Source organism: Chenopodium album, chromosome 27 (assembly GCF_948465745.1).
Source record: "Chenopodium album chromosome 27, dcCheAlbu1.1, whole genome shotgun sequence".
Classification (NCBI taxonomy): Eukaryota; Viridiplantae; Streptophyta; class Magnoliopsida; order Caryophyllales; family Amaranthaceae; genus Chenopodium; species Chenopodium album.
The window spans coordinates 25,059,851-25,079,801 of NC_137860.1; the positions used below are offsets into that span (position 1 = coordinate 25,059,851).

Consider the following 19,951-nt stretch of genomic DNA (forward strand, 5'->3'; position numbering starts at 1 on the left):
AATTCTAAGTTTCTAATTTGAAAAAGCACTCAATTCTCCTACTTACACAAAAAAAAAAAAAAAAAAAAAAAAAAAAAAAAAAAAAAAAAAACCAAAAAAAACAAAAAAAACAAAAAAAAACAATAAGTTCGGAAGATTTCCCTAAAAATTGTTGAATTGTAAATTAATTCCCTATTTGCGTTTGTTTAAAATCTTATTCCCACAATATTGTCTACATAGGTTTGGTAGGATTTTTTTTTTTTTTTTTTTTGGCAAAGAACCCCTAACGGTGATAGCGGTTCTATACTTATAAAACCGCTAATGTCGTTAGCGGTTCTTGTATTAGGTTCTTGTATAAGAAAACTCCACAAGTTAAAACTTAATATAGGAACCGCTAACGACGTTAGCGGTTTTATAACGTATATAACCGCTATCACCGTTAGCGGTTCTTTGTAAATAAAATAAAATAAAAAAACCAAACCTTCTTCCAATCCTACGTGGACAATATTGTGTGATTAAGTTTTTAAACCGACGTAGTAAATAGGGAATTAATTTACAATTTAACAATTTTTATGAAATCGTTCCACTAAATTCCCCCAAAAATCACACTAATTAGACAAAAGGAAAATAACCACTGTAAAACATAGATATATACGTAAATTTTATCAGAAATAGTCACAATTACATTAAGAAAAAAACCACATTTTGTTTTTCTTTTTTTTTTTTTGAAACATACATTTTGTTTTTCTTAATTATTACAGAGTATCATTTAATTATTTGGATAAAAATTCATAAGTCAATAAGTCATCAAGATTCAATTATAAAAAAAATAAAAATAAAAAAATAAATCACATTAATTTCAATGTAAATGACGTATAATCATATATATACACAGTACACACTACAAAAAGATAATATATTTGAGGGAAAATTACACTTGTTTAACAAAAGATAAAATTAAACTTTATTACACTTCACTATGAAATTTTTTTACTTGTAATTTTTTTATTTATTTTTTTTTTAATTTATATTTTTTTTTTTTTTTTTTTTTGTAAAAAAAAAAAAATTATGCTTGTATTTATTTTCCTTATTTTGTACAATAGGAACCTTGAATGCCAAGCCTTCTTTTTCTCCATTAGCTATAAGAATAACGACATAACAGAAAAAATACACCAAAAAAAAAACAGAGGAAAACATAAAGAAAATGGAGAAATCACAATTGTTGTCTTCTTTAATTCATGCTGAATTCAACACTGAAATGCAAGGCAAAAAACAACAAAAGGCGTATTTTTGTGTTAATTGTTGCGGGAATTCGCTATCGGAAATAGAGGTGGAAGCAGAGCATAAAGATCACAGAGTTTTTAGAACAAAAAAGAATACTAATAAGTATTGCTACACAAAAAAAGATATTTTGAGTTTAGGGTCTCATATTTTGGATGCTACTAAGATTCAATGTCGCATCATTAATAGTACTAAGGTATATTTTATTAAATCAAGATCATCTAAGAAGCATCATAATTTGATTGGAATTCCTGGGAGTTGTATTACTTGTGGATATGGCATTGGCAGTTCTTCATTGTTCTGTTCAATTATGTGCAAAGTCGAGTGCAGTAAAGACTGGGAAGAACTCGATACGATGAGGGTTATCATGGAGCAACAAAATGTGGGTGCTTCTTTGAAGAAGAAGATGAAGAGCAACAACAAGAAGAGGGGCTTTTTGGAAATTGATAGTGTTGAGGGTAATTCTGTTTATGCTAATAAGAGGAAGAGAAGCAGAAAAGGAGTTCCAAAAAGAGTGCCTTTTTTCTGATGAATCACATTAACAATTCTGATTCTTGGGTTAATTTGGCTGAGCAATTCTGATTCTTGGGTTAATTTGGTTGAATATATTAGTACTAATGTAACTTCATTTCTCGGTTAATTAACATGGAGTTTCAAGGAATATTAGGGTTTATATGGCTGTTTATTTAGTTAAGTACTCTACTAGAATGTCTTTTGATACTCTCAGTTGATTAGTTAATAGTAATGATCTGATTGCCTCAACGATTGCGGCTACTATTGCATGACTTCAGAGTACACACTAGTACACTACTCGTATGTTTGTAGTCATTGTACACATGTTTCGATTTACATACTGACGAATAGGTATTTTTGGTACGCAATGACACAATTTTACATTACATTGGTTGATAACAGTATATCCGTTTATGAATTCGCGTCTATTCAATAATCACACTATACAAAGATACAATTAATTCATATCTTCCTCATCCAATGTTGGCTTAGTGATGGGAATTGACCATCTTCCTAAATGGGCAGTATAATTCATGCATCGAATAATGCCTTTTCCATTTGGTCCATCCGGGAAGTCAATGACACTAATACTACCTTCATCGAGATGGAACGACCCTAGCCACTGTTTTGATAAATTCAGGCAATGCGTCATCAGTGCAATGTGAAGAGTCGGATGTCCAACAACAACCACCACTTCTGAAGGACCGGATAATTCATCTAATAGAGTTTGCCATACTTTTCTTGTCTGATCCCATACAGGACTAAAACTTGGTAGGAGTTTTGAATCGACAACTGCTCCCTGTAATAAATGGTGGAAGAAATAGGAAATTAGAAAGTGTAAAATTTCTGTTGCATGACTTGCATTGCAGCCCTCATTCCCCCCCCCCCCCCCCCCCCCCCTTTCATTTTCTTTTATGGATGCTTACTTGTTTTAACTGGCCAAGTATGGTTTCCACAGCAAGGTCCTTCATCTCTTTAACATCCACATGTCGGGGTACACTATCAACTCCTAAGCTCTCTGCAGCTTCTTGAATCTAATTAAAAGAATCAGAGGTAAGTAGTTGCATCTCTTAAATGCAGAATAAAAACTAGTACATGTAATGACGTGAAGAAAGATGAAATAGAGATAACGGCCTTGGAAAATTAGATCAGCTTACCTTGGATATGATTTGTGCTGTCTCCATTGAGGCCTTTCCAGGGCTGCTAACTACTGTATCCACTTTCAAATCAAGAAGTAGCTCTGCAGTTTTCTGTGACTGTTATCATTCAAGAATCAGTTTATGTAACAAGCATAAATATATACCTGACATAAGGCAATCAAGTTTGGGTCACCTGAATACGGCCAAGCGTGCTCAAAGGTTGATTCCCTAGAAGAGAAAGATTAGCCTGTCGAAAAAATTACCTGAAGTTCAGAACTATATTTTCAGAAAAGACCTACAAAAGTTGTAAGAAACTAGGCATCTTTAAATTTAATCAACTATGATGAAATTTCAGGGTGAAACAGAACAGAATTTGATGATTTAAAGATTTAGAACCCTTCTCTACACCTTCCAAGAAAATTATGCATAACACCCATTTAGTATTTGCTACTTAATCGCCAGGTCAGCTGATATATTATATACTATCTTGTAGTGTTTTCCAAACATCATATCTGGAAAACCATATTACAAGCATTTGCTTGAATCACAATAAATTTATGTATAGCTTTAAGTTCAACTGCATGGAATTCATACAATCTTAGTTATATCCTTATTTATAATGATGAGAAACAGATGCACAGATATACAGAGTAGTAAGTTACTTGCGCACCTCCTCATTGTTCACTAATGATCCATGAGAAACTAGGATGATGCGCTTATTGGCTTTCCGACCTGCAGAACTTCCAGCAGCAATAGGTGAATTAGGAGTCTGCAGTACAACCATTACATGTCATAAAATAAAATAGATCCACTTAATAATCATCAATGATGAAGAAGAGCTTCATCAAGGAAATGACAATTAAACAATGATCGCATGGTGGAACTTCACTGGTAGCATTCTAGATACTAACTTTTATGATACCGCATATGAAAAATAATGCACTCATGTTTCAGACAGTGCAAAGGAGAAAGGATTGCATGAAAGTCATTGCTTAAAAGTTAAAACAAAATCCAAATTAACATGTCTATCCAGCAATTCTGAGGAGCTTTGAGATGTATTTTAGATTACCTTTACTAATTCGGATTCAGTTCAATTCAAAAATATTAATTATATCAGTTCAACTAAATTAAATTAAAGGGCAAAAAGTCAGGTCAGATAAGGTCAGTTCACTTTAGTTCGATTCAGTTCAATGCAACTAATGCTTACATTCAATAACATTCCAGTTTAGAAAAGTGAAGTACAATTTACTTCAGTTCAAAACAATACAGCCTTTCTTAAATTTAACATTTGTCACAATAATACTAGACCTAATGAGATTCAAGGGGATTTACTGCTTTCCTTGGCATGTTTTTTGCCCAAATGTCCATCCCAAAGCCCAAGGCTTTCAAAGCTTGCTGGAGGCAAAGGATGAAAGACTGGAGAAATTTGAAGATTTCATATAGCAATTTTCTAAATACTTCCTTGTTTTTAACAAGCAAAACTATTAGCAATAAGAGAAAATAAAGCATGTTCTAGACAATATGTCAAGTAAAACGTCAATTACTTACAGAAACTACAAACAAAAGGCTCACTGACCAAAGGTATTTAGACTAGAATAAAGAGCCAAAGCACAGTCAAATGTAAGGCTTCTGTACCTGATTTAAACGATTAAGGCAGATATATGGAGACTTGTCCTCTGCCTGAGGAATGAAATCTAACACACTCACACCACAGTTGCTCTGAAGTAAAACTCTGAAATACTCAGTTCCTAATCCTAATTAGAGAAAAGACATGACAAAAGAATTTAGATAACATGTGTATGTATATCTGAACATCACACAAGAAAATAAAAATTTACCGATTGCTGTTGCAACAAGAGCTTGATTCACGGCATTGTGAGCAACAACAAGTACTGACTTGCTTTGATGAGCTAAAATTCTGTCCCAACAGCTTCTGGCACGTGTCCACAACTCCCTGACAGGATAATGACCATCTATGACAAAGTTTGGAGCATCTAGCTTCCATTGACGAAATGCAGTACCGAATTTCTCCTCCCCCTCATGTTTTAAGAGCCCCTACAGACAATCAAATGCATCAATAACTGGAGTTACTGGATCATGACAATCCAAAATTTATTAAGGTTCCATCAACTTAAACTGGAAAGTCAAACTCAACTTGAAAAGAATACAGGTCTATTTCCCTCAGGTCGACATCTGGGACCATTGGCTCCTTACGGTTACCCCAAATAATTTCAGCTGTTCGCTTTGATCTAGTCAGAGGACTGCAGCAACAAAATAAATAGCAGTCAGGAAATAACCTCAAACTGAGAGCAGAAAAATGGCAAAAAAATTGTGGTTGTTCAGATTTTGGGACAATATCATTTAACAAATTCCATGTTGCTTCTGATATTACACCTCAAGCCTCATAGCCAAATTGCTTTCTAGAAAGGAAAAAGACGGGAAAGCATATGACCTCAAAATTTTGACTTTATTGCTGGCCATATCCCATCATTTACTGTCTTTGTGGCACTCACTATAGCTTTGACCTCAGAATTAACCAATCACCACTTAAACAACCTATGCTTATTACCACCATATTACTCAAACAGTTCATTCAAAGTCTAAAATACCTTCATCAAAATTCTCATAAATTCAAACACTTCTTATTAGAGATTAAGCTCGTGGAACTTCTGTAAAATCCAGATTTGACCCTCGTACCATAATACACAATCCTTATGACCTTGTACCCAAATTTGAACAAGGTTGACTTTGACTTTCATGGTCAATCATAATTTCTACCTTTCACCCAAGCTGCCACTCCCCCCCTCCCCAAAAGACGTGCATGTTTGGAAATGTACAAAGCAGTTTACACACATGCCATGTTGTATTGCAGCAAGACAGGAAACAGGATCCAGAAACCGCTGGAAGCAACACTAATTCCTGCTCCTAAGATCCGTTCATCAGCAATATTAGCTACCCAACCAATCATTGATTTGAAGAGTAACAAGAACAAAATTACCCTATCTACATATCCAAAGACATTTCTAGATCAAAACCAAAATCACAAAATTCAATATCGTGTAAAGTAGGAGCATTAGTTTTCCTGTCAATGACTGGTCTAAGTGCAACATTATTGACAGTAAAAGAATAAAAAAGGAACACACCCTTTTCACTGGCTGATCTAGTTCTATTTAAAAGCTTGGGTGCTTATCTTGGAGCGGGAAGCAACAAGTGGCTCTATCGAACTAAGCAGAACCGAGATGGCTCCTTGGACAGAAGCAAGGCAAGACTTGTAATTCTTGGTTGTAGGCAAAGGCCTGGTATTGACTTCGATCAAACCTTTGCACCAGTGGCAAAGATGACCACCGTTAGGTCTCTCCGAGACATTGCAGTTTCATTCTTATGAATTTATGATAGTGTTGTGAGCCTGTTTGGTACTTTTGGATGCATCAATATGAGTGAAATGGCTAATATGTGTGCCGTAAGTCTACTTCTGGATTTGGTGTACTTCATCAATGGAGGTGTTTTTTTGTTGCTATGATCTGTTGCTGTTCAGTACTTGACAAGTCTGCTTCTGGGACAATATACATTCCGACAGTGGCAGACTCTCAAGCTACAGCTAATGCATACCCTTACACCACACAGTGCTTATCCTAGCCGAGTTTTAAAAAATGTTAAGGTGCGTAATTGATGAGCAAAATGAAACCAACAGTATTTTAGCATTATGGAAAAAGGGAGTATGATTGGGCGAACATGTTTTTTTAAAAAAAAGGGATCAACTAAGGGCCTGATGCACTCTCTTTGGATTGAATCTATGCTTTGTAGATCAAATAGAGCTGACCTAGTTATGAGTCATATGAGCTGAGTTAGTCAAGATGCAATTCCAAACCAGCAATACGTTGACTCAATCAGAGTTGCTAAGAATGGATAGGTTAGCACACTTAGGTTACTCCTCCCCGAAGTTAGACTCACTGACTCTCAAATTTAAGTCTTTTCATGCTCTAGATAAATAGAATTAAATTTGCAATAATAGCAGTTCAAGCATAACTGACTAAATTAGTCTTCCTTTCTTATAGATACGTATAGCACTATAGCTGTACATAAGGTTACATGATAGATACATAAGGTTACATGATAGATACTGAAGAATGAAGAAAAGTTTACAAAAAGGGTAGAAGTTTGCAAGGAGGCTACTAAAAGAACAGGACCTTAGTCCCTCATCAAAAATTTGACCATCTATAAAACCACAAAATTCAAAATCGCTTCAAATTCTGACTAAATATACACCCAGTGAACCCTTTGCACTTGCAACAAACTTCCACTAATCATTATCCACCAAGTTTATCTATTGTCTCAAAAACGTATTGAAATTAGTTGAATTTACTTTCGAGGATGAGGTATCAAAACAACTACTCAGCATTTCAAAGTTATGTCCCCATATAATAGTCACATGTATAGTTTTAGAATGTAAGAAAACAATTGTCATCTTCAAAAAAATAGTACTTGTAATTAGTAATACAATGGTTCATGATTAAATTTCCCAAAATAGCCCAACTTTGATAGAGTTATGAAAAGAGTATACAAGTTACACACTCAAGACAATAACTCTTCTAAAATAACCATTAAGCAATCTAGATCATCAGGGATAGTAAGAGCAACTTCAATGGCAAGCTAATTATCAAATTAGCTTGTCATGCCACTTAAACTTTCAAGCTAATTATCTTTGTAGCTAGTTTGAGCCCCAATGGCTAGCTATTAGCTTACTATTTAAATTATCAATTTATTATTTTTATCTTAATTACTAATTGACTTTTAGCATTTTCTTTTTGGCAAGTTTTTTTCAAGCAAATTTGCTTGACTAAGCTAATTATATATTTTTGCTCCAATGGTCAAGCTAATAGCTAGGGATTATTTAAAATTGCAAGCAAGTCCCTAGCTACAACCATTGGAGTTGCTCTAACAATGCTACAATAATTTCCAACCCGACACGATTACTCAATTAGTGGCTGTTATTCAAGTCACTTAGTCATCTGTATTCGGACTGCAGTAGAATCGTACCATTCTACTATCCGGACCGCGATTATAACATCAATTGCTAGTCTGCTACTATACATGAACTCACTCAACTCAGCCTACAATCAAAAGATTACTTGAAGAATACATATATTTCCCATATAATTCTAAACCCTGAAATTCTAATTTTCGAACATTATAACATAAAATCAATCAAACCATAAAATCGGAAAATTAACCAAGAAAATGGAAAAAATACCTAGTGAAGCAGACATCAAAGGAATCATCGAGAAGCATCTGGCGAGAAGTTTCAGCTTGAGCTTCACCCTTAGTAGTAAGAACAGAGAAATTCGAGCTACCTTGAATTCTTCCCTCAGCATTCCACGTACTCTGTCCATGTCGAACCAACACCACCCTCTTCGCCGCCTTTATCGCCGGAAAATCCGCCGATGATTCTGGTTGTCTGTCCTCCAACACCGCCTCATTTACGGAGGAAGACGATCGAATTATCGAGAATTTAGGGTTTAGTGCTGGAAAAATTCTGCATTGGGAAGATTTTGGTATGATCAAGAAGGAAGAATGTGAAATGGCGAGCATTTGATTGTGTGGAATTGAAATTAGGGTTTTGTTTTGATTAATTTTGGCGCTAAATTGGTTTTTTTTTTTTTTTTTTTTTAAATCGTATGGTTACAGGTTACCATTGTCGCTCAACATTATCCTTAATTTTTGTATCACATGGATATGAATATTTCAGAAAATAAATAAATTAGTATATAACTATTGTTAAAATAAAAATGGTGACACATTTTAATTTTCCACTAAAAAAATTTACTCCAAAATTATTTATGAGTTATAACTATTGTTTCTTATGACATCAACAGTGTTACTCCAGTATTGTCATTATTATTTATTATTGTTAGTATTATTAATATCATTGATTTTGCAAAGTTAGAATTATTTGGTTGATTTTAAAGTTATGGTGGTTGGTGGTTAATTGGTGGTCGTTGGTGGCTGATGTCTAGTGACCACTAGAGAGGACAATTAAAATATTTGTGGAGATTGAAAATTGAAAGTTAAGGTAAACTTGGTTAATTTTATAACAAGGGTAGGAACGTATTTTTAGATATAAATGTGGGCGTTACCTGGAGATTCGAGGGCGATGTTTAGCGTTCCACAATCTTTTCCCTTTCTAATTAAAGCATTAATGACTTTTCTCTTCACAAAAATACTCTTTTATATGATTTTGTTGCATAATGACTTAATTTATTACAGGATTTAAAAATATGTTTTTTTTCCTTAATCGTGCACCGCACACCGTACGTACTAAGAGCACCTTTAACCATAAATGAAGGAAATTATTTGAGTTACTATTTACATAAAATAATATTTAAAAAATCAAATGTGGGTGAACAGTGCTATGAACAACAATGAATCGTTTGGAAAAGCAAACCATTGGTGAGAAATTGTTTGTTTGACAAACATTGCTTTAGGTGATTCTCAATACTACCTTCGTTAACGGTTATTTGCAACATTTACCCAAAATAGGTGTTAACTATTATTTGCAACAATTTTATTTTTGGTAACTTTTTGGTTGACAAAATGATTGTTCTGCCCTTATTAAAAACTGATTAAATCCTAACTTCCTTTCTTATTCTAATTAATCATCTCTATAATCTAAACACCTAATCTAATGACTCCCACCAAAAATAAAGATCTACATCCCCAATTTCATCATTTCATCAGATCTGAAACTCATCTCCTCAACTACCCTCATCAATACACCTTCAACCATTTCCATTAATATGGATGTTGAAGCTTTTAAATCGTCACACTCTCTCTCTCCTCCTCTGTAAATCTTGTATCCTCTATCTCTCTCTCTCTCTCTCTCGCTCTCTCCTGTTTTTCGAAACCCTAATTTCAGATCTACTCTTTTTTTCCAACAATTTAGCAAAAATGAATCCCCCAAACGATCAGATTCCAGATGACAATGTTATTGCGAACTACAAATGTCAGTGTCGTACCGGGAAGATGAAGTTGGTTAAGACGCGAATTTACATGGAGAGGAAAAGGAAATTCGGTGGTGGTGCGAAGCTTGCTCCTCCAACTTCCGACGAAGAACGTGAGGTTACGAACATGGCAGATCTGGGCAAAAACAAGGTTGGGTTGAATGACAAAGCAACTGTTGCTGATGTTTTGAAGACCGAAGATGGTGAGTCCCCCGTTGCTGCAAGGGTTGAAGAGGACATTGGAGAAAAGGGCGAAGCTGCTGTTATCGGCAAGAAAAGGAGCAGATCTGGCTCCGATGAGGGCAACGATGATGCTGTTGGGGGTGAATACAACCCTTCTAACGTTGGCTCTAACTAATGCCGCAGCGTAACGCTATTCTGACCCTTCAATATTTTAATTTTATTGCTTGTTGTTAATCAGTTTTTTGGATCTGTTTGATGCTTGCCTATTGTTGGTAATTTTGAGCTGTTGATATGTGATTTATGGGCTTTTATGCCTTATTTTGGTGAGATTAATGGCTGTTTTTGTGAGTTTGTTGGCTGTTTTTGTGAGATAATTGCCTGTTTTTGGTGAATTTGTGGTGTATTTATGATATGGGTTGCCTACAGCTGCTGATATTTGATTTATGGGCTTTTTATGGCTAACTTGGTTAGTTTATTGTCTGTTTTGTTGAGAATTATGGCTGCTATTGTGAGATTAAAGGCTGGTTTTGGTTAATTTGAGGTCTATTTATGATTTGGTTTGCCTAAAACTGCTTATTTGTGATTTATGGGCTTTTTATGGAAAATTGGGTGAGGTTATTGCCTGTTTTGTTCACAATATTGGCTGCTTTTGTGAGATTAAAGGCTTATTAGCAATGGGATTTGTGATATGATGAATGATGAAACAATAGTAGCCTACTGTGAATGCTGTAAGATGTTTATGCAGTTCACTCTCGTTTTGTATGAGTCCCTTTATGTGTGTTCTCAAGGACTATGCTTAGAGAGACCCTCACCAGTGTTGCCTAAATGTACGAGTCCCTTTTTTTAAGTTCTCAATGACTATTTTAAGAGAGAACTTTCCAATGCTGCCTATATGTATGAGTCTCTTTCTGAGTCCCTATATGTATGAGTAATGAAATTTGTGAGTCCCTTAATGTGTAACAAATCCAAATGATGAAGGGACTCATTTGACATTTAAAATTCATAAGTTGGAATTGCTCCAACTACTGCATATGCAAGTTGTTGTTGAGGGAACCACTTATGCAATTTACTAGTATGTCATAAACCAACAACTTTTGATGGATTTACATGTGTGTTTTTGTCATAAACCAACATAATATCATCACTTCATGCACATAAATCAACACCACTGAAATACACATAAGCAATTAAGCCTTCAAAAGGTTGTACATAGTCAAAAGAAGCTAGTTCAAACTACCTTACAATATATGACCTGAATTTTCACAAAATACACATAACCAAGGAATTTTAAACAATGGTAAAACCAAAAACACAAAAGACAACCTAGAAATTTTACCACTTGCTTCATAGCTCTTCATTGGTTACATGTGGCAGTCTGTCACCTTCCCATGTGCTTGACATGTTCTTCAATCTGCATCAACTTGCATGCCTTCATCTTCTTCAATGTCTTCCCCTGTTTCTATGAATAAAGTGTTCCAATGTTCAACAACTTGTTCAACCACATCCCCCTCCACCTCTAACTGTTCTGGCAGCATGCCAAGTCTTTCCAGCCTTTTCTTCCCTTTGTGTGGTGGGGTGAAATTGTTGACACCCAAATGCTTCAGTATCTCTTCCATACAGCATTGTAGTGTTATCCAAGTGTGCTTGTTCAGCACAGAATTAAAAGAGTCATAAGCCTCTTTCACTTTGTCAATGAGTTCCCCCAAGTTTTTAGGGAATGATTGGTACTAGATTGACTGTATTGTGTTGAACAATCCAAGATCTAAGACATTTAGATCTGGTGACTATGCTAGTTGATAAATGAATTGTATTTTAAACCCATCTGACTGAATGCATGCATGAATTCCTCTTGATGAGGTCTAGCATTATCCCACTGAATCCAAATGTTCTTTGCCAAATTTGATGGCCATTTACTTTTGATTTCTAGAATCACATTGTGCAGCAGCATTTCTCTGATTGCCTCCTTGTTTACATTCTGTGTTGTCTTAATTTCAACAGCTGTAGCTTCTCTATTCTTGCTTTTTTTTCTTTGCAATTGTCTCATAAACAAATGGAAAGATTCCATACTTTCCATCATGTACCACTTGACCTTGGGAGTCAAAAATTGGCTTGCCAATGATAGCCATGAACATGCCTTTTACCTTGAATCTTCTGGATTGTTGGCACCTATATGGATTAGGTTCATTTGGAAGCAAGTAGAATTTTTTTTGTCTCTGGATTAAGGTAGAACCATTTTTCATCAATGTGTACATATTCCTGGAAATTTTGAAACTTTGGATTGATGTTTTGTTCAGTAGGCAGCAGATGACATAAGACCCATTTTAGTCTTGCCACCATGTGGTTGGATGTGAGGGCTGGGTGATTTGTGCTTGTATGGGTCCTTAGCCTCCCTTTTTTCTTGAGCTTGTGAATAGTGACATGTGATATGTTAAGAGCGGCCCCATAGCTTCTCTTTGTTGTCCTTTTATACAAAGGGATTGACGGCAGAAACTCATCTATGTACTCTGTTGGTTTTGGTCCTGTTCTTCCAAGCTTCTTACTTTTGACATCTATCACAATCCCCTCTGCCATTTGCCTCTTTATTTCTTTGAATAATCTTTGTATTGATGATCTGTGAACGTTAAATTTTCTTGCTATTTGTGACTGAAAGCCTCTTGGCAGATCTTGACCGTCCATGTTGTGTAGAAAATCATCAACAATCTCTCTTTTTTGCTCTACAGTTAGTTGTTTCCTACCTTTGAGGTGTGGCATTTGCTCTTCAGTGCTGATATTCTGGTTGTTGTCAGTTTGGTAGTTGTTCTCACTTTCTCCCATGGAACTTGAATCACTGTCTTCCATTGTTGTTTCTTCATGTAGCAACTGATCAATGCTAATAAAATCATCACCTAAATAATCTGACATTTTAATGTCTGAATTTTTTATGCTTAGAGATTTCAGTAATGGTGATGAAGTTGGGATTGCTGGTTTTTTTTGGAAGTACTCAAGCTGAACCTAGAAGAATATTGTTGCTGCTTCTAACTGAGCACTAATTAGTAGTAGTAGGATGCTAATTTAACAGTATGTAATGAAGTTTATGAAGAAGATTAATGCTAACTTTTGTGAGGAAAACATTCTGTAATTTGGTTAGGGTAGAACATTTGGTATGTGTGAATATTAGGAACACGTAAAACTGTTTGGCAGGTTTAAATATCCTCCTTTGAATGAAATTTTCAAATGGAGGGAAAAATTTGGGATTCAAAAGTTAAATTTTTTAAAAGCAAGTGAAAATTTAGGAGGGAAATCAAAACCCCACCAAATTTCAGATTCTCTCTCCTCTTTTATTTAAAAAATGGGACCACCATTCCCTCCCTTTTAATGTCTTAATTACATGCCCCTCCTTACAATTATACATACTTAAACCATCCTTAAATGTTTTGCCTAGGAGTCCGCGCATGTCCCTTTCGTTGCAAATAACTGTTAACGGAGGTAGTACAAAAAGTCACGTGGACACTCTAAAAAAAAGGAATTTGTGACACTGGCAGCATTTAGATCACGCCACGTGTCGCCATGCATATCGTTGGATGGTAGGTGAATAGTAACATAAATAATTTTTTATTGGTTCATGGTTAAGAGAAGGATGTTGAAAATTATTTGCTTAGTTTTTATATATGTGCTCTGCTCTGCCCTGCTATGCTCTGCTCTAATTAAAAATAATACTACTACTAATAATAATAATAAAATCTGCTCTGCTCGGCTCTGCTCTGCTTGCTTCAATTTGCTCTGCTCTACTGAAATCTGCTCTACTCTGCTCTGCCCAGAAGCTTAAAAGAACAGAGCCTAAGGGTGCTCTAAGTACTTGTATTGAACTCTAGCCTCACAAAACAATTCTTGATGTTTTAGTTTTACTTCTTACTTTTTTTTTTTCTAAGGCACTTCTTACTGGTATAAAAGTTAATCATAATAGTCCATTTAATTTCTAAATGTTGCAAAAATTGTCATTTAAGAAAGCTTTACACGGTTTCTAAGGATATATTGAGAGAAATTAACAAGAATCCATACAATGTACAACATTATTGTTAAAAGTGTATATGTTGGAAAAATAAACCCAAAAAAAAAAAAAAAAAAAAAAAAAAAAAAAAAAAAAAAAAACAAAACTAAAATAGCATATCAGTATATGTATCAAGCTATCAACCATTCAACAGAAGACATATCATAAACAAAGAGTTCTCAAAAGAAATACTATACTTCGTAGAAAATTAGTAAACAAAGATGGAGAGAATCCATGCACACTTGCGTTGCAGACGAAAGATATATATGATGGCAAATTGGCAATGTTGCATTACATGGGATTAAAGAAGCACACAAGCATCAGCAAAATTGCTATAATTCTCATTCATGAAAAGGTTTAATTGGGTAAAAAATTGAGCTCGTTAATGGTCTTTTGGAGCCGAGCTTTATTGGACCAACCATGCATAGTTTTCAAGCTAGTTGTGCTCAATATATCACCTATACTAACATGAGACTGAGAGAGAGTATATATTGTTTGATGAGCAATTCTGATAAAAAGCAAATATATACGAGTAATGAGCACAGTTAAAAATGTATTCACTAAGGGCTAGAAGGCCGTTACAACCAAAAACTTCTGAGCTATATGAGCTTAAAAAAACTCACATGTGATGTGCACACCGCACACTATTTTTATGGCAAATATTCACATCTCAATGCATCACTGGCCACTGGGTCTTCAACGTTTTCTTACCACATGACACTAGACATTCAGAATCATACACTGCAAACCAACATATCGCGATAAACCAGCAACAAATGAAGGCAACCTATCTCATACACATTGATAGAACTATTAAAGCTCAGTTTGGTATCGATATTTATGAGAGTTTAGAGTAAAATTCATCAGAACATAAATCAACAAAGGTTGAATACAATATTATACAAAAATGAAACAAAAAGAAAACAATCACTCTTTGAAGTACGACCAGTGTGTCAACAAAAGCTGAAGATCAACAAATTCACAGTATTCAGAGCATTACAGGTTCGGCTAAAGTCTACTACAAAATGAACCACAAGTTGTAAATTGCTTCTATACCCAGGCACAGACAAATTACTCTTCCATTGCAAGATTTTCTTGTTGATTTGAAGTCTTGGGGACTTTGATCTTTGGTAAAACAAGAGAAGGGTCTTCTTTTAGAGTCATAGGATTGGAGACAATAAGGATGCCTTCTTCCAGTTCTTTCCGTGCACTCTCCTTCTCTCTGCGTGGGTTTCCCTTCATCCTATAAAAAATAAAAAATAAAAACAATTAAATTAAAAAATAAAAACAATTTCTATACAAAAGAATGTAATAATTCCAACTTGTCTGCTCAAGCAGACACTGATATAGAAGAATGAGAACTGACCTCTTCTTGATATGACTCTCAGATCTCGACGTTCTGACCTTGTCAATAGTTTTAATTGCCTTCAATGTATTCTCAGCAAGAGTCCTGTCGTATCTTTCTGGCCTATTACGCTTCCTCTCAAACTCAAACGTAGAGTCCTAGGAAACCGAATTAACACAGGCAAGTTGTAGCAACAGCATTAATAAATAACACAAAGAATATTGAAATTTACTAAAATATTTAGTAAATAAAAATTGCAACAACTATCATACCTGTGTCATATCCTTTCCATGCAATCTTCGGTAAGCTTTGGTCCACTGAACCTTGCGAGGATTCCTCTTCATTTTAAAGTTTTTGTGACATTTGGATCTACAAAATCTAAAAATCTGGGAAGGAAACAATTTGAAAAAGAATTAAGCAAATGAACCAAGTAGCAATAAGATAGCATTTTTAAGTAAAAATGTAGTCCTTAGGGATTATACATGAACTAGGTAGTCAGTGGGGCAGTTTTAATATAAAATGCATTAAATAGTATCACTTTGCAGTGATAAAAACTAAGCTACAGAACTAAGTTTCCATTCAGTAATAACTGTTTAAAATTATTGTTTCTTATGCATAGTTTACGCGTTAGCCTAGTGAGGAGAATAACTCAAGAATCCCCCAAAGAGTACAATATCTTTATAGAGCTACACAAAAAACCAATTGTATTTAAGAAAGTATGCGGCCAATAGAGTCAAATCTTTAAACCATCTATGATGAACTAAAGAGCAAACTCAGTGGCTTCACACCTTTGTGTTTTTTCAACTATTCATTTACATTATGAAATTTAGAGCCAAGAGAAAGCGAGAAGCATTGACAACACAGCCTAGAAGCCTACTACTTGGTAATAAATTAATTCAAAGTGATATATTGTTAAGCTACACGATGCAATAGTAGCCTAGTTTTCTTTGATCAATTTCTGATCAGAGTTAAGCAGTGATCTTCGATCCTGCATCACTGCTATCAAAGCCACGCTTAGATTGAATCAGAATCACAGCAAGTTCTTTTAAGATTCTGGGCAATAAGAAATATACCCACAAACTGTTTGATCAATTGTCAAGGTGAAAAAATTGTTCAGAAATCTTTCTGGGAATTTGCATACATTCAAAAAGATTGGTGCTGTTCTTAAGAAGAAACCAAACATGGAACAGCAAATCAAAGCATTGGAGAGCAGAATGAAAACTCAGGAGCAATAGAATTCTGAAATTTTGAAGAAAATGGATGACAAATTCTGGAGAATATAGACAAGTTTGTGGAACTATTCAAGTTGTTTCAGACAGAGTAATTATGACAGCTCTGGTTCAAAGAACAGCCATTCAGCATCTTCTTTAAAAGACTCGGCGATTGGTGACAGTGTCAATACTGACAGACCAATAACCATGGAGCAGAATTATGACGGTGCTTCTAATAGAAATGAAATTACCTCGAGAATAAGGCAAATGTAACAAGAAATGAAAGAGCCAGCATCATTGGTATTAAAGGCAACCTAATGATCTGATGTTGGAAACAATAGATCCAGAAAGTGGTGAAGTTGTGCACATGGAAGCTGTTCGGATGCAAAATGAACACACTAAACAAAAGTCTGGTGATACATGCAAATTAGGGTGTACATTGGTTGTTATTTCATCGAAAGAATCAGGACCCCAGCTACGCCTCCTCCTTTGGCAGCTATTACTCATTGGGTTAATGAACAAGTTCCTCACTCGGCTATAACATAAGATAAGGGATATTGCTGTAACTGAATTTTGTTACATCAATTGGCCTTTGTTCTATTAGAATCAGTTGTTGTAAGGTCTACAAACACTACTTTAATTCTATTCATTTATAATATCAATAAAAATCCTCTTATTCTCTCGCTTTGATCAATTTCTGATCAGAGTGCATCAAATTTTCATCCCTTGCCAGCTTAAAATTGTGAATACTAACAAACCTTAACAACAACAGCAAAGTCTTAGTCCCAAAATGATTTGGGGTCAGCTAACATGAATCGTCATAATAATAATAATTAAATTAAATTAAAAAAAGCGGTAATACCTTAGCATCATTACGAACAAACTGAATTCCATGGCCAGGGTATATCTGGGAAGAACAGAACCAACACTTTTCAATTCTCATTGCGATAAACAATTAAAACACCCCACCTACAGAAAATCAACCAACCAAGAGTAAAGATTATTTCTTTAGCACAAATATCACAAATTCAGAAATATAATAATGTTTAACAAGAACACTAAAATCATACTCCAATGAAAGTGACACCAAATGAAGAGAAATGGAGGCTGGGACTCTGTTAAAATATTAGGGTTTTGTTAACTATTCATAAATAAGGGTTTTGGACCGTCTTATTGAAAAAAAAAAAAAAAAAAAATTAATTGTGCAATATATAAGCAACCAAATTTGGTACGAAAAATCACATAATTTTAGGAATATTTGATTCAATAATCAAATCAGGCTCATAATTTTTTTTTTTTATTTTGGTTATCTTAGAAATTAGAAGCAATAGTTGAGATTTTCGAACCCTACACTTAATTAAAATAGAGTAGATGAAAGAAAAACCCTAGATTGTGAAATTGATAGGATGATAACAAAATCAAACAACTTACCTCAAAAGCTGCTTCAATGGGGGATACAAGTATTAGAAGGCGCTTCGATGAAGTGCGCTTCAATGGAGAACTGAGAGAGAGGTAGGGTTGGAGGCCTTATAGCCATATTAAAAGCCATGACCCGCCACGGTTATAAATGGGTTAGATCCGTCTAATAAGTAAATGGGTCGGGTTATACTCCGTAGAGTAAATGGGTCGGGTATTTATACAATCGTTCAATTATGGAGTAGAGCAGACTTTATAAGGGTTTAAAGTAAACCTGTTTTTAAAAGTATTATTTCGTATTTAACCCGTGTACTAATATTTAGCCCGTGTAATACACAAATTAAATTTTTTGCTAACAATATTTATTATGACAGGTTTTTCAAATGAACTACGTATATTCAAATTGTTTTTCAATTGGAATTAAGTCAAAATACGTCTATAAATACAAATATTATACGAAGTAGTATTTAGTATAAATTAATAAAAGATTAGCAATAAAATAAGTCAAAATTGATTTCAACACTTAAACTATGACTTATGTCCACCCAACACTCTATACTTAAACCGAGTAGTAATCAAAACACCACAAACTAATGACTTTGGTGCAAAGTGTGCCTTTAATAAGCTTTTCGGCCACCGTTTTCACTGAAGCCGGTGAATTAATTTTTTTTTATTTTCAAATTAATTGTCAATTATTTTTAATTTTAATTATATATAATAAAAAAAGTGAACAAGAAAACTATTTAATTTGGTAATCAATATTCATAGGTTCATGTTCTCGAGTTTAGCATTTTATTAACCCTTAAACTTTTAGCTGCCACAAATTGTGTCATATACTTGTATATGTCTTGGAATGCAAAAGAATTAACATATAGTCAAGTCCCTCGACTTTGGTCCAGTCAACAATTAAATATGAAAACTTAGGTGAGTCATTTTACTAGCCACCACAGTGGTTCAAGGACCAAATTAGCCACTTGAAACTTTAGGGACCAAATCCAAACTTGTGGCAAAGTTTAGGTACCGTATTTTGGATTTGCTCATACTGTATAAGATTTAATGTTAGTTGTTGTATGGCTAGTGAGGTAATAAACGAGATACGTTAAAAGTTAGTTGTCGTAAATAAGATACTTGAGTAAAAAGTATACCAATTTGAACTTTTTAGGCTATCAGCCACTAGTCTACCATCCAAAGAAAATGATGGAAGGGAGACATGTAAAGATGATACCAACAACAATTTCATATCTATCTTCACCCCACCACCCATTTGGATATCCATACCCACCTCGAACCCGCTACCATAATGACATCAATATGAAGCATTATCATTACTAATAAACTTCTTATTTCATCCATTGTGCGAAATTTATATACGACGTTAATGTCATTAATAAAATATTTTATGCTTATTATATTATTATAGTCTAGATTCTAATCTCTTCCAAGCTTGTTTCAACATTTACAAAAAAAGGTAGTATAAGGCGGGTGATGGGGCGGGGCGGGGATGGGCGGGTTTACTCTAAAATCCATACCCGCCCCACCATCCATGGCGGGTACAATTTTTAAACCCATCCCCGCTCCATCACCCGCCAAACCTCCCTCCATCCCTGCCCACTTAGGCGGGGATGGGGCGGGTCTCCCATTTGACTCGACCCACTACATACCTAGTGTTGTCTAGCCATTAGAAAAGGATTAATACTCGTTACATGTTACATTTTGGAGAAGTGAAATACAAATACATAACTGACTTGTTACATTAGAAATGTGTTGTCAAGAATCTTACCACATTATACAAGTATATTGATATAATTTGCTGGTTAATTGTGAGATCAAGACAACAAGTGATCCTAATTATCATTTTA

At 34.7% G+C, this 19,951-nt stretch overlaps 3 protein-coding genes across 3 annotated transcripts; 1 reads left to right on the forward strand and 2 right to left on the reverse strand.

The window, feature by feature from the left end:
- The first annotated feature begins 1,183 nt into the window (after positions 1 to 1,183).
- LOC145619836 (protein RGF1 INDUCIBLE TRANSCRIPTION FACTOR 1-like) lies at positions 1,184 to 1,789 on the forward strand. The gene has a single exon (XM_081674528.1). The coding sequence runs from the start codon at positions 1,184 to 1,186 to the stop codon at positions 1,787 to 1,789; it is 606 nt and encodes a 201-aa protein (XP_081530654.1).
- A 316-nt stretch (positions 1,790 to 2,105) lies between these two features.
- LOC145620732 (putative 2-carboxy-D-arabinitol-1-phosphatase) lies at positions 2,106 to 8,648 on the reverse strand. The gene is made up of 9 exons (XM_081675443.1): positions 8,164 to 8,648; positions 5,068 to 5,173; positions 4,751 to 4,967; positions 4,548 to 4,666; positions 3,583 to 3,681; positions 3,106 to 3,159; positions 2,931 to 3,029; positions 2,700 to 2,807; positions 2,106 to 2,572 (listed from the first exon to the last, which is right to left on the reverse strand). Exons 1-9 carry the CDS (start codon positions 8,499 to 8,501, stop codon positions 2,231 to 2,233), a joined length of 1,482 nt encoding a protein of 493 aa, XP_081531569.1. The 5' UTR covers positions 8,502 to 8,648; the 3' UTR covers positions 2,106 to 2,230.
- A 6,226-nt stretch (positions 8,649 to 14,874) lies between these two features.
- Positions 14,875 to 18,196, reverse strand: LOC145620563 (putative ribosome biogenesis protein RLP24). Its single transcript, XM_081675256.1, has 5 exons — positions 18,108 to 18,196; positions 17,539 to 17,645; positions 15,738 to 15,851; positions 15,487 to 15,623; positions 14,875 to 15,363 (listed from the first exon to the last, which is right to left on the reverse strand). Exons 2-5 carry the CDS (start codon positions 17,617 to 17,619, stop codon positions 15,192 to 15,194), a joined length of 504 nt encoding a protein of 167 aa, XP_081531382.1. The 5' UTR covers positions 17,620 to 17,645; positions 18,108 to 18,196; the 3' UTR covers positions 14,875 to 15,191.
- Positions 18,197 to 19,951: the final 1,755 nt, after the last annotated feature.